The 15232-nt window shown below is 44.9% G+C and overlaps 1 protein-coding gene across 4 annotated transcripts; it reads right to left on the reverse strand.

Annotated features, from left to right (window-relative positions):
• Nucleotides 1-2441: 2441 nt before the first annotated feature.
• LOC143143501 (uncharacterized) lies at nt 2442-15232 on the reverse strand. 4 transcript variants are annotated; one of them, XM_076304795.1, is made up of 5 exons: nt 15152-15232; nt 10237-10441; nt 3527-3704; nt 3367-3454; nt 2442-3290 (listed from the first exon to the last, which is right to left on the reverse strand). In XM_076304795.1, the coding sequence occupies exons 2-5, from the start codon at nt 10349-10351 to the stop codon at nt 2685-2687; spliced, it is 987 nt and encodes a 328-aa protein (XP_076160910.1). In that variant the 5' UTR covers nt 10352-10441; nt 15152-15232; the 3' UTR covers nt 2442-2684. The 4 variants fall into 4 exon arrangements, with proteins under 4 accessions (XP_076160910.1, XP_076160908.1, XP_076160909.1 ...); XM_076304793.1 differs by lacking the exon at nt 15152-15232 and adding an exon at nt 10946-11170; XM_076304794.1 differs by lacking the exon at nt 15152-15232 and adding an exon at nt 11131-11149.

The following is a 15232-nucleotide window of genomic DNA, read 5'->3' on the forward strand; positions in this document are numbered from 1 at the left end:
CTCTTGAAGATTCGAATAGAAAGTCAAATACGTTTGCAACATCTGTATCCACAATGATATCTTTCTCATTTATCACGGAGAATTTTATTTCTAAGTTTAGGAGTAGAAGAAATTCTTTGGAAAAAGAAAATAGGCGGGACACCCTACGTGTCATTTTCGCAATTAAGCGACGTGAAATTGGGAGTTATATTTTAATTTATTTCTAAATATACAACGGATGCACAGATATGTGTCGCTTGAAATAACGTCCGAACTACTGATTTTACAGTTATATTCAAAAACGTGGACGATTGAAAATGAAATACATAATCAACATGCTCTTCTTTCGAAAAGGTCAACTACCCGTTTCAAACGTGACGATAATATTTATTATGTGTTTCATTTTCGATCCTCCGTGACCTTGAACATTATTGTGTCACATCGTTGAATTTATCATACTTATAACTTGTAACCCATGAAATGTTACCTAGAAAATGGAAGATCGTCGCTGCACTTTTCTCTTATAAAATCAATAGTTCAATCGTTACTTCAAACGGCATTTACCTGTAAGTACCCTGTATATCGAATGTATTTATTCGGTAAATCTTATTCGAACAAAATATTGTCTTGACTAGAACTCTCGTGTTACCTTAACATTAGGTCATTTATTTTTTATAATATGTTTAAATATATTATCTGTTCTGTTTAGTTATTACCTTGTATATTTACCAGTGTTTCTTAATGTTTTTAATAATACAATATAAATGTTTCATTTTTCAGCTAATCGTATTAAGTTGTTGGCGATCAATTTCATTGCAAATGTGTCGAGACACGAAATACTCATAGTTATTATTACTAGTTTTTGCACAGATGTATACCATGATTTTGCATACATGTAAATTGAAAACGGTATCGAGTGAATATCGAAACAACGACGGAACGAAGATATTGTATCATATATTCTAGATGTTGTTAGAGCTCAACATTGTCTAAACTGTAGTTTAGATTACGAACAGAACGAGAACATTCACGGTGTCTTCCTCGGTAACCTTCCAAGGCTGTTTCGTGCACAGTTCTAGACCAAATGGTTCGTGTGGTGGTCATCATAGTCTCGCAGAGAAACAAGCGGATCAAAGAGCGACAACTTAGTCTCGACGGAAGTAGATTCTCGTGCAAACTCTAAAGATCGAGTCGATTCTCAAGAAACCCATCGTAGAGTGTTTGGATCGAATCGCTGGTACTTTGACCGTTGGAATTTCGTCTGACATATTTCTGTTTGAATGCTAAGCACTTTACTTCTATATCAGAGAGAAAACCTTCGTCGGAAAACGATATGGTAGCGAAAGGTTGGAGAAGGTAATAAAGGACAGTCTACTGGAATTGACGATCATGTCGGATATTAAGAACTCAGAAATAACACCAGCGTTTTGGTCAACGAGATACCCATCGATCTTCATTTATTCCGTAAGAACGATGCAACCATTACTCGAAGGTACCGTAAATTCTAGAGACCTCTGCGTCCGTTGCTCCTTTCGTCACCGAACGAACAATGGATTTGGCATGGACGACGGGCGCCACGTCTTCGTATTTCCGGACCTTTGGCAAATTCCTCGACGGTCGATAGCGAACAATCCAACTTTGGACGCCATGACCGAGATTCGCGAGTTCGATCTCACTCTGTACGCCATTTGCCGCAAACGCGTTGCTCTTGGTGGTCTCTCTTGGCACAGGGCTGACGTATACGCTGGTCCATTCACGGACATTTTTTCTATTCGTGAATATAGTTTCTTGCCGGTAGAACCCTTAGCAACGAAATGGTCGGTGTTAGAAATTGATGTTCCGCGACAGGAGAGCCCTGTTACAGATTCGATCCTCGCAAGAATCTACCTATGGACGAGAAGAACGACAATATGGATTGTAAAAGAGTTCACGAGCGCGAACGAGGATCGAATAAATGAATCGACCGATGCGTTGAATCGCGACGTTTGCAACGACACTCGGAACACGTACATCCGAATCGAACTCGTAAAACGTCGTGACATCGACACGACATTGCGTCACGATCATTCGAGTGCAATTTGCGCACAATTTTTCTACTCGAATATTCCCTCTTCGCTCGTACGTCATCTGGAAACTTTACTTCCCCCAAAGACTACAAAAGTATTCCAAACGTTAACGCGTAACACCGTTCAATCAGCGCTAAGAAGTAAATTACACAACGTTGATGTACTGATCGTTTTCACCAGTTTTACAATCGACGATATCGAGTCGATAATTCGAGCGCGATTTGCGCGCAATTTTTCTACTCGAATATTTCCTCTTCGCTCGTACGTCATCGGGAAACTGTACTTCCCTCAAAGACTACAAGAATATTCGAAACGTTAACGCGTAAACACCGTTCAATCATCGGTAGGAAGTAAATTACACAACGTTGAGATAGTGATCGTTGATCGAAGTACTCGGACAAGTGATATTCGTTTATTTCAATCGCAAAGAACCATGTCAAAAGAATAAATAGCAAAAAGGAAAAGAAAGAGATACAAAGCAATCTAACGAATCTATCCTAGCCTCGACACATTCTACGTTCATCCGAGGCCGCATGGTCGTTTCAAGCGTTTACCACTTCGGTTGGGTGGGTAGCCGGCCGCGCGAGCTCTTCGTACTAGGGAAGATCGCTCGAAACGAGAGGCAAAACTTGAAACGATCTACCGTGGACCCATGTAATAGGGAGGCTGTGTCACGGACGCGGATATGTACGGATAAAAGGAGTGGGTCGAGACTCCCTGGGTTTGGTAATCGTTCTCCTCGTGCACCGTGTATCCATCGGGAGCGGAGTAATACTGGCTGTGCACGCACGCGTACGATTTGCTCGGACTGGTAACGTCCGTGGGATATTTCAGAGTCTCCGGGTACTTGGGTAGATCGTAGGACTTGGCCTGCAGTTCCGAATACTTTGGTACCGTCTCGTGATACTTGGAGGTGGACACCTCGTGATACTTGACTGCGTCGTAGCACTTGGCGTCCGCGTAGCTCTTCGCTACGTTCGGCTCGTACGGTTTGCTCTCGTGATCCAAGGGGTACTTGGTCGGGTCGCTCGGCCAGGATGACCTGGACAGATCGTAGGTGGTCTTGGTGTCGTGGTAGGTCGGTCTTTCGTACGGTTTGATACCGGTGTCGGTGTAGAGGCGCGGATACGCGCAATCGGACGAGTTGGCCGAGTCCAACGAAGTACCCGGAGATGGTAGGGCTGTCCGGTGCATCATGATGCCCATCTGCTCGTCCGGTTTCGGTTTCCTTCGACGCGGTTGATACTGGAATATTTTGCGTCTGGTATTAACATTCGTGGAAATCGAAACACGGTCGAGTGTCGCGGTGTTAAACGATCACCTTGTAGTGAGGGTGCTGTTTCTTGTGCGCGTTCCTCAGCCTCTCCGCTTCCTCTATGAACGGTTGCTTCTCACCGTCGCTCAGGATTCTGTCGAATCGAGGCGCGTTAATTTTCGCTGCAACACATTATCATCGCGTTATACGAATACCGACAAACTACCTCCACAATTTCCCCAGTGTCTTCGACAGCTCGGCGTTGTGCAATTGGGGATACTGATCGGCCAACCTGCGTCTCGCCGCCTGGGCCCAAACCATGAACGCGTTCATTGGACGCTTCACGTGGGCGCTTCTTCGTCCACCCGCGCGGGAAGTTACCGGGAGCAAGGTCCAATCGTAGCCTGCGAAACGAACAATTTCACAATTTCTTTCCGCCATGGGATCACGGCGAGCTTACTCTCGCTGGAAGGGTATTCCTGTCTCCGAGCATTGGCTAGAGACAGGACATGTGCCTCAACGTTACGGGCGAAGCATCGGGGCTTTTATTCAATTGTTATGAAAATATAAATGGTCGATAAAAGTAAACGTACTTTTGTCGGTACTTGAGATAAAAGTGTTATTTAAACGTTAAGAAAAACACATCGAACAAAACATATTTGTATTCTGTTTCTTGAGATACCTAGATTCGTGAGGCCTTCGAGAGCAACTGGTCATCGTAATCACGAGTCGAGATCAGAGATCGTGGTTTCGAAATGATCAAAATCCAAAAGAAACTATGGATTTGGAAAATTCTACATTCTATCTTCGAACTCTTAAATATTGGAGCATCGTTACCCCAAACGAAATCGTTAAATTGTAAACAAGTTACGTCTTTTGCGCTAAATTGTACGATTGATCGAATAAATCGTGTTAACGGAGCGATTTTGAAATTTATTCTCGCATCTGTAGCCTGAGAACCTTCTACAATCGTATACTTCTTTCGCAAATCGATGATCGCGTTTTCAAAAATTGTACTTATTAATATACAGTTACGTTGATACACGTTTGGTTGAATACGCGTGAAATATTGTCTCTATCGGAAAGACATTCGTTTTTTTCGGTGAAAATGTGAAACACGATTCTTTTCGAACGTACAAACATTTTATAATATATTCTCCATTTTGTAAAACGAATCGACTTTCCGAACAAACCAACGCTACACGTGTATCTGTGTACTAAAATGCGTGGGTTGGTTACACGTGTATTTAAACACGCGTGAAATAGGGATCGCTGGTTAAGACGGCCCTGCTCGAGGATATACACATTAGCGATACATCGGAGAGGGAGAGTGAATAAAAACCGTCGGGTTGAGGGTACGCGTTCACCGGAAGTCACGTTGGCCTATCATCGCGCGGAATTGAACCGTAAAGCAACAGAAGATAAAACGACACCTGTATCCTTGGGTTGTTTGGTTTCCTCTCCACGTTCGGTTTCGATTCTCGACGATTCACTGGGATCGCGGGCACGCGATACGAAAGTTTTACGAGTCGCGAATGAAAGAGAGTTCACCGAGCACGGGTGGTCTTTATCGTTCGATCGTTCGTTCCCATTAAGAGACTAATTATTATTCCTTCGCTTCTTCTATCTCGCGAAACGGATACCCACCCGCGAAAGGGGTTATTTGGGTCATCGCGAGTTCTCGTTCGAGATTCTCCGTTCAATCGATCGATTCGCCATATACGCGGACCCGATCGCAACCTTCGATTCTCATCGATCGCGGACTAACCCGGTCACGTGATTCACTCGCGCGTTGAACAGGGAAAAGATTGCCTTTCGTCGTGGGAAACGAGCTACGAGGACGAACGATAAAGCTGTGCGCGCGTTACACGAAACGAACGCGGCGCGTATAAATCTATTTTATGTTCAACAGTCTGAAAAGTTCCTCGAGGTTTCGAAACCGTAAGGAAAGAAGAGAGAGAAAAAAAAAAGAAAAAGAAAGAGGGAAGAGACCGTGGACTCGGTCCCTCGAGTCTCGGGGAGGATCGTTTCGAGGTACGCGTACGAGGTTTCTCCGTCTAATTGCCGCATCGGTGATCGTTAAAGAAAAAGGAAGCGCGGAAGGTTAAAGGGAAGAAGGACGTTGCACGTGGTGAAGCGTCACCAGGAGCGTGCTAGCTACCGAGGCTGTGGATTCGGTGGGAGCTAATTACCATAGGGACACGGTTCAACGACGCGGCGTCTCTGTCGGGACCCTCTAACGTCCGCTGGAGGTCCACGCCGATACAAACCGGAATATTTTCCGTGGAAACGCGGAAGGGCTCGCACCCCGTCGTGCGACGGGAATAGTAAAAGTTTCGCGCGAAAAATATTAATATACGCGGCTCTCGAGCGTGCACCGGTTCTTTTTTTTTCTTACGATCGCGAGTGTCCCCTCGTGGTCTCTCGAGCGTGTTTCGCGCGAAAAATATTAATATACGCGGCTCTCGAGCGTGCACCAATTTTTTTTTCGATCGCGAGTGTCCCCTCGTGGTCTCTCGAGCGTGTTTCGCGCGAAAAATATTAATATACGCGGCTCTCGAGCGTGCACCGATTTTTTTTTTCTTCTAATCGCGCGTGTCCCCTCGCGATCTCTCGAGCGTGTTCGATTCCGCGCAGAGCGTGTACCTCGGGACGCACGTCGCGAAACACCGAGTTCGTCCGAATACTCGCGACGAGTCGTGCCAACACTTTAAACGGATCAAGATACACGGTAACGGGGAATTGATTAATCGGCCGAGATGGGAGCGGCTTGACCGAGAACTTTCATTCTTTTCTGAGGCATGAATGGCTCCTCAGGGAAGATCGGGTACACGCTCGACAATAAAGGGTTGTGGCCCGTTGAATGAACCGGTGTGTCTTGGCATCCCGGTCGTCAATGCCGACCTGTCGTCGACTCTTGCTACATTAACTCCTTTACAAAACCGCTCGTTATCGCGGATAGCCACGCTAACGAGAAAGGGGCGCCCTTAAATGCATCGACACCTTCTCTGGTCGATGACTGACGGGAACGGTTTGTTCGCCACGCGCCGGATACGCCGATCTCGTTCCGATCCTTGAATCGCGTTTCCATCGCGGATCAGATTTAGACGTAGTTCGAATAACGACCAATAAATTCTACCCGCGATTCCCGAGTAACGGGTAACGTTCGATGATAAATCGGAGTTGACCGTTGTGTTCGAATCGATTCGAGGAAATTATTCGAAGCAAATTTTACTAGAACGAATTCTTCGAATACCTTTTGGAACAAGTGGGATGTAGAAACACACGTTCGAAGCTAGAAAATAGCCAACATTATGAAAAATTTAATCGTTCTCTCGTCTTTATACCTGGGTAGATATTGTAATTTTGTAAGTAGTTCTAGAGCTCCAAAGAAACACACGTTCGAAGCTAGAAAATAGCCAACATTACGAAAAATTTAATCATTCTCTTCTCTTTTATACCTGGGTAGATATTGTAATTTTGTAAGTAGTTCTAGAGCTCAAAAATCTAACATTCCATTTTATAGAAACACGTTACGTATGTAACTATAGTTTCGATGAAACGATTCAAGCAAAAATGGAAGAAACACTGTCCTATTGGTAAACAACATCCAGTGATCGATCAATTATTCGCAAGAGCACGTGTGTATATTGACACACGGTACCCTTATACATGGATTTGTTCCAATGAAATTTTATTCGATGAATTTATTCGAACGTTCCATTGCTGCAAAATTATTACGTTTGAATCTACCAAATAGACGAGCCTCGATTAATTACTTCCCAAGGTATACTTCTATACCCTTTCGCGTATAATTGTTTGCGCAATATCTGTTGCGTTACGTTTAAAAGCAGCCTTTGGCCGTACTTTGGTTTTGCGCAATATCGTTCTCTTCTGTCTGTGTACGATAGCGCGCAATTATCTTTGTTCGCGATCCATTTTGCTCAGAAACCTTCCGAAGAGAGTTCACGCGTAAACGAGAAGTCGTAATTTCTCTTGGAAACCCGGTATTGTGAAATTAAACGCGATTGAACTATTCGATGTGCAATTAAACGGTACGAAACGGTACTAAACGACCAAAACTAAGAAACGAATCACTGAGACACTTAATCACCAGCAGGAGTCTATTAAAAATATCTCACCGTGCGTATCAATGAATCTAAGCAAACATTTTTCAATCTGAAAAGATTCGACTCGATCGAAGAAGCCAACGGAGACTTCAGCGATGACTTTCTACATTTAATTTTTCTCTTTCCGTTCGCGTACGTCGAGTGAGAAGTCGCGAAACGATTCGAATATTTCAGAGGCAAATTTCGGTCCGTCGACACGTTCGAGCGTGTCGGAGTTTGAACGGGATATACGTCCTCGTAAATCGTAGCCAACTTCCATTGCCCTCTTGGCTCCACCTTCTGCCATATTTTGCTCGGTTTCCCTCCCGAGTCGATCCGTTTCGGATTTAATTTCGTACTAGCATAATTAGCGTCGGTGGCAAACGTTCAGCGGTCTCGCTCTGCTCGCAGCACCTGTCGCTCGAATCTTCCACGGAATCGTCTTTCCGCGGTCCTCTGTCCTCCTACCTCTTTCATCGTGCACGCTCGTGTTTCCCCCCACATTCGACCTGGGATATCGCTCGAATAAATCCGAGGAGCCAGCCGGCTTTCAGCGCCAATTACAGTGTCCCCCCCTAAACGACCCAATCAAGACACCCGCCTGTCGTTGCAACCACGAAAACGACGATCCGCGACGTTCATGAACCGTATACGGTATCCGGGACGTTTTGTTCCGTCGATCATCGTCCCTACGAATTAACGATGTATTCTGAACGTATTCCGTATGGATTTACAGGGTGTTTTGGAAATCGTGGTACCGCGAGAACTGTGCGATTCCTCGCGAAGAAGTCAGAAATATGGAATAAAATTTTGATAGAAATAATTGGGATTTACATTACTCGTTAAGTATACGTAATTTTAATTTACTTGCATGGATAGAATATTCACATTGTGAGAGAACAGTGGGTCGATCATCGTCCCTACGAATTAATGATGCATTCTGAACGTATTCCGTATGGATTTACAGTGTTTCGGGAATCGTGGTACCGCGAGAACTGTGCGATTCCTCGCGAAGAAGTCAGAAATATGGAATAAAATTTTGATAGAAATAATTGGGATTTACATTACTCGTTAAGTATGTGTAATTTTAATTTACTTGCATGGATAGAGTATTCACATTGTGAGAGAACAGTGGGTCGATCATCGTCCCTACGAATTAACGATGCATTCTGGAGGTATTCCGTGCGGATTTACAGAGTGTTTCGGGAATCGTGGTACCGCGAGAACTGTGCGATTCCTCGCGAAGAAGTCAGAAATATGGAATAAAATTTTGATAGAAATAATTGGGATTTACATTACTCGTTAAGTATACGTAATTTTAATTTACTTGCATGGATAGAATATTCACATTGCGAGAGAACAGTGATTGTCGAGAAGAGGACGACACGGTTAAGTTGTGACTATTTTAAATTTTTTCATTCGGTGTTTAGAGGATTTCGCTGATTCGGACCGTATTTTCTATTTAGGAGAAGAGGGTAATAAATGTTTACGTATGTACGTATGGATACTTTTATCTGTGTCGCGTCGATGTCGATGAATTAGGTACGCGATTAAAAATATCAACGCGTGGACTATTAATTCTTTCGACTATGGACGACTTTGATGCAAAATCTACGCGAAAGTTTTCTTTAAATACGGGCACTTGAATAGTGCGATGATAGGTGAAAAAGAGGAAACGTCGTTTCGTTGTTCGTAGAATGTTAAAGAAGAGAATTATTTGCGGGGAATATTGGACGTTGTTCGAACAATAATTAACGAACGACGAAGATCAATTCTTTAAGTTCCGATTTCGCGTTTGTCTGTTTCAAGATTCTGCTTATAATAGTAACTGAATCGCGTATTATTGTTTACGAAACATTTTTTCCGAGAATGTCGATCGCATCTGAACCGATTCGCTACGCCAGATATAAAAATTATTATCTGCAACAATGTTTTCCCGTATGGAAAATAAAATCGTCCTTACGACGTCTCGAAGGATCTTGACGCTCCGTTTAACCTTAATTTTCAATCAACTATTGCACTCGAGATCTCTGGATCTCGAACGTATGAAACTAGTGTTTTTAATTTTCGACCGAGAATAATTAAAATTTATAAGACAATGATAGAACCAAGAAAACACAGGAACATTCGATGCGTCGAAGTACGGTACAAGTCCAGAATTAGACATTTTCGAATAATTTCGATAAAAAATGTTCAAAACGATACATAAAATTCACAACACTATACATTGGGATCAAGAATCGCGCAAAAGTACCCTATACTCGCAATCGTTCTTCGATTCTTCGATTCGATTACAGAAAAACAATACACAGGTACAACCCTCGTACAACGCGTACACTCGGTCACGGAAACACCTCGTTACGTAAATCTTACGAGCCTCGAATCTGCTAGAAAAAACGCGATTAAATTCCCGACGATTGGCTCGAGTTCCTTTTTCAATTATACAACATCGACGCGATAATCAGAAATATACTTTCGTCCAATTCGAGTAACCCTACACTATCGTACAAATCGTGAAACAAATGATTATAAATTGAAATTCCAATCGAGATATAAACTTCGTCGCGCGTAACGCTCGAAAGTAAAAATTTCAAGAGCCGCGTTACACGAGGGTTACCTGCGTTGCACCATAGCGATGGAAAAAAGATCCGGTCGGTCGAATCGCGATACACGGAATTCCGTACAAATTTCCCACAAGCGTGAAACGGGCGCGTATCCCGTTCTCTGGTCGCGAGAACGCGCGTTTTCGTCTCTGCTCTTGTTGCGCAGCGAACGCGCTCGTATCACGCTCGTAGAGAAACTGTACCTTAACGCGATAGGAGCGAACCTTGTAGTAGCTTGCCCACTGCATCGTCCAACGAGCTGCTGCATTGTTCGCCGCTCGATGTCCCGGCTTTCGAATCCGTCGCCGACGATACACCGTTATCGCGGTGGGTCTCCATCTCCACGAATCCTTTCACGTCGATCGTTTGTTTATCCGTTCGTTACCGCATTCGCGACACGGACAACGAGTTCCTCTCGTTGTCTGCCCACTGGAAGAACCGGTAGTCCGAAAAGAGAGAAGAGAGAGAGAGAGAGAAAGGAAAAAAGAACAGAAAAAAAAAGGAAAAGAAACGAGGGAAAAGAATTTCGGCGAAAAAGCGATGTTATCGGTCGTAGCGTCCCGTGTTATCACTCGTCTCGCTTCACGTGAAACGCGGGAGGCGCATCGTAAAGAAATCGAGACGGCCGTAGGAGGTCGATAATCGATCCCGCGGGTTATCGCCAGCTCGTAATTTATCGATGGCTCGACCCTCGTCCTTTCACGGCTCGAGGGTGGTATCTGCGTCGCATCGACTTCCGTCACTTCCTTCTTGACGAGTCTCCGCACGTTATCGGGCAACGATAACTGTCGTTCGCGGCGCGGCGCGTCGACGAATCACCGTCGCTCGATCGGTTCCCGAGCGAAACGAATCGTCTCTCAGGCACATCGAGAACTCTCCGCGGGACGACGAGCGAACGCGTCGCGGCGTCCTCGTCGACGCGCGCGCACCAACCTTCGAACCGATTCCGCGTAACGATCCACCGATCGACGAGCGAACGAAACGGAGAAACAGAGAGAGAGAGAGAGAGAGAGAGAGAACAAGAGAATACACCGTTCGGAGAAGAGGACGCGCGACGACCAGCGGATCAAGGAGACTCCGAATGGCTGACTGACTGACTGACTGACTGACTGACTGACTAGAGAAGAAACACGAACGCGGATCGAGCGTGGCTGTGGAGGTTCGTTCAGGGACTAGGCACACAGGTTGGTCCACGAAAGAGGCAGAAACGTCGAGCACACGTCTGGCACACGCACCAAACGCGGGATGGTGGATCGCGGAGGCGGTTCCGTGGACCACCTCTGTCCCTGGTGGGGGGGAGGTACCTAGGATCTTCCTTTTCTGCTTCTCTCCGCGTCGTTCGCTCGGTTCCTCGTATCCTTGCCGCGAATCCTGCTCACCGTGGTCCCGTGCTCGAGCCGTGCGTTTCTCTTAGAAAACCTTGTTTTTTTCTTCTTTTTTTCTTTTTTTTTGAGACGGACCTCGATCTTTCGTCGACGACTCTCTCCGGCTTACGGTACTGTCTACACGTGCACAGAGGATGACCGGTAATTCGATCCACTTTGGGAATTGTACACTCGAAAATGTTGAAAAAGTTCGTACCAATGTCCTGATTAACCGTGTTTACCGGATGTATTGGATTGGGTTGTTCGGAAAGTCGTTTCGTTCTTTTTTGGTGAAAATGTGAAATATGATTTTTTTAGAGCGTATGAACATTTGATTAGATTGTGTATTTTTTGTTTCTCCATTTTGGAAAACGAGATGACTTTCAAAACGACTTAATAGAATCTTGCGTCAATAGGGTTACTTTTACGAGAGAAGTTCGGAATTGTCTCTTCGACGAGTTGTCCGATATTTGAACGACAATTGATAAAGCGCGATACGATTATAGTTTGCAATGTGTAGCGTGTACAGGGTGTCCCTGAGGGTTGGCCAAATTTTGCGACGAAAAGAGTCTTAACGAACACAGCGCCAAATATCGTTACTTTCGGAGTTGAAACACACGTTTCTATGAGCTCTTCGTTTCTATTCCGATAAACGACGCTCGATACCGAACGCGTTACGTATCTTCCTGTTAGTTCGGATACGAGAAGAAAGAACTATCCTCGTCGTTATTGCGTATTGTTGCACAATTTCGTGATTTATTATCGCCTATTTCGATCGACGCGAAACTATGCGGAAGGACATCACTTCGAGAACCACGATCAAGTGAGAAAACAAGTCGAATAATTATTCTACTAATATTCCAACTATTTCGTCGATAAGTGGCGATAGGCAACCGCTAGTCGTCGAGCTGTTCGCAATTTCCCTCGATATTCCAACGAGATACCAGATTGTTCAATAAGTTTCGTCGTTTTTCCATCGTAAGAAAAAGGTACTATGACACTTCAACATCTAACGACCGTAAATATACGAACTAGTGTACAGACTAACGCGAAACTTCGCACACGTTCGTCGAACAGTAGTATCGTCTTTATAAAATTCAAACGACAAACTTGATAGCTCCGTTTTCGATCGAACGACGAAACTTCTCCTATCCTCTTTCGTTGCGTTCGGTGTTCGCTAATTCGCGTAAGATAAACTCTCGTCTCTGTTACGGTGACGTTGGCCACGGGGTATCCGTTTCCCGTTGAACGTGAACGTCGAGCTGTATCGCGTCGCTTTGGTCGCGCGAACGCTTCGAGACGCGAACGAGGCCCACGGAATCTATTAATTAAGATTATCTCGTTCGCGGATCGAGACCTCAGCGCCGGTTTCCCGCTCGCCGCGCGATTATTTGATCCTAGCAAACAGCGCCGCCGGTCGGTGTACGCGATTAGATTGTATTATCGCACGACGCCGCGCAAACGAATTGTCGTTACGTGAAAAACCAAAGGACCCGGTTGAGTCTCGCCCGGTGACCGTGGTGGCGGTTGCTGAGATCACCCAACAACTTCTTCATCATCTTCTTCTTCTTCTTCTTCTTCTTCTTCTTCTTCTTCTTCTTCTTCTTCTTCTTCTTCTTCTCGCGCGCGCGCGCGCTTTATAATTAGATCGACCGAGAGCGATTCTGCGTGTCCGTCTCGCGCCGACATCTCGCCGTGGTTAAAAAGAAGACTCGAGATCGGGAAGAGTAGAAATGGTCCAACGAAGTAAGGAGCGGTGGAGAGACCGAGCGGGAGCATAAATCCAGGAGCGAGTCGGAGCGGTCTCTTTTCTCTCTCTGGTCGCGCGGCTGCACACGAATCCGCGGCTCGACAGTCTCCGTCTTTCTGCCCGAGCCTAATTATACAACGAATTTAATGAATGAGCGAGCTAGCAAAGACAGTGGCCCATACACGAGCGTATATAAACCACGGTCAATGCCGTGTGGCGGCTTTTGTGCGAGATCAAAGGGTTACCATCTCGCTCGCACTTTACAGGATTAACTCCCGCACGGTGGCGAGCGTAAAACCCGCGCAAACGAGCGAACGAGTTAACCAGCGTGCCTCTCGGAAACGCTCGAGACACTTGGACGGATTACGGATCATCGATACGTTTTTATCCCGGTGTCGACGAGTCTGTTCGCGTGGAAACTTAGCGACCACCTTCGTATCGCGTTGCGAGATCGAACTTCACCGATCGGGGTGTCCCGAAGGTGTGGTACTCGATGGAACACTGAGTAACTTGGAGCATCGAGGTGATCGAGGGTGGAGTATGGAGCGCCGAGTACGGAGTATCGAGTGAATCGAGTATAGTGTACGGAGCGTCGAGTATGGAGCATCGAGTGAATCGAGTATAGAGTATGGAGCATCGAGTGAATCGAGTATAGAATATGGAGTGTCGAATACGGAGCATCGAGTGAATCGACTATAGAGTATGGAATATCGAGTATGGAGTGAATCGACTATAGAGTATGGAATATCGAGTATGGAGTGAATCGAGTATAGAGTATGGAGTATCAAGTGAATCGAGTACAGAGTATAGAGTGTCGAGTATGGAGCGTCGAGTGAATCGACTATAGAGTATGGAGTATCGACTGAATCGAGTATAGAATATGGAGTGTCGAGTATGGAGCATCGAGTGAATCGATTATAGAGTACGGAGTATCGAGTGAATCGAGTATAGAGTATGGAGTATCGAGTGAATCGAGTACAGAGTATGGAGCGTCCAGTATGGAGCATCGAGTGAATCGACTATAGAGTACGGAGTATCGAGTGAATCGAGTACAGAGTATGGAGTGTCGAGTACGGAGCATCGAGTGAATCGATTATAGAGTATGGAGTATCGAGTGAATCGAATACCCACATGGAGCTTTTGCACGTGTCCGCGAAAGTGTATACGTGATTCTACTTAGGCAACACTAATAATAATCCACTTCTAAGACTGCGTCCGTTAAGACGCTAGTTATAGCGTTATACGAGAAAATCGTTTGTTGATCTAACCGACTAAGAAACAAGAGACAAAAAAGCTGGGCTGTGTCCTAACTAGTGTTGTACGACGATAAAATCGTCGGTTGATCCAATCGACTAAGAGAAAGAAACAAGGGATGAAGAAGCTCTCGAATTTGATCCAATCTGGACACGATCACTATCCCCTGTTTCTTTTTTGTCGCGTTGTTCGGAATTCCAAAATAAAAAAATATAGGTTCATCGCAATAAAAAAAAGTTGACTTCGAAATGATCTTGGAAACGTCCTCGCATTGAGAAACCAATAATTCCGTTTGAATCTCTTCTCAAGATCATGAAAATTTGCTATTTTGCTATCGATAAAGTTTCATTCTCCAGAGAAAATTGTTTTTCCTTTTTGAATTTAAAATAAAACTGAGTTTTAAATGTTATCCTGCAGCACGATAATGTCAGAGTGCGTACAGCTAAAACTGCTGGTAAAACGATAACAAAACTAGGGAAGTTTTCTCTCGCTCTGTCTACTCCCCGGATGCACCTTCGGACTATCACCTGTTTAGGTCAACGCAAAACGATGCGAAGACACCATTTCGAGAACCACGATCAAATGGAAAAACCAGCCAAAAATTATTTCGCGCCTAAGAAACTTTCATCATTCCACCGAGAGAATCGTAACTCCGTTGTCCGCTAACAGAGAATTTTGAAGCTACACTCGACCTTCCTACAACACGATGTCTTCGTGTTGTAAACCACGAGCAAAACCAACAATTGACAAACACTCGTGCTATACACTCACCGCCAAGTTTATCAAGCCGTAATAATCATACTGCAAGAATATCGTGTCACAGGTCAGTCGAAACACAAACCGTGCTTTCAT

Source organism: Ptiloglossa arizonensis, chromosome 2 (assembly GCF_051014685.1).
Source record: "Ptiloglossa arizonensis isolate GNS036 chromosome 2, iyPtiAriz1_principal, whole genome shotgun sequence".
Classification (NCBI taxonomy): domain Eukaryota; kingdom Metazoa; phylum Arthropoda; class Insecta; order Hymenoptera; family Colletidae; genus Ptiloglossa; species Ptiloglossa arizonensis.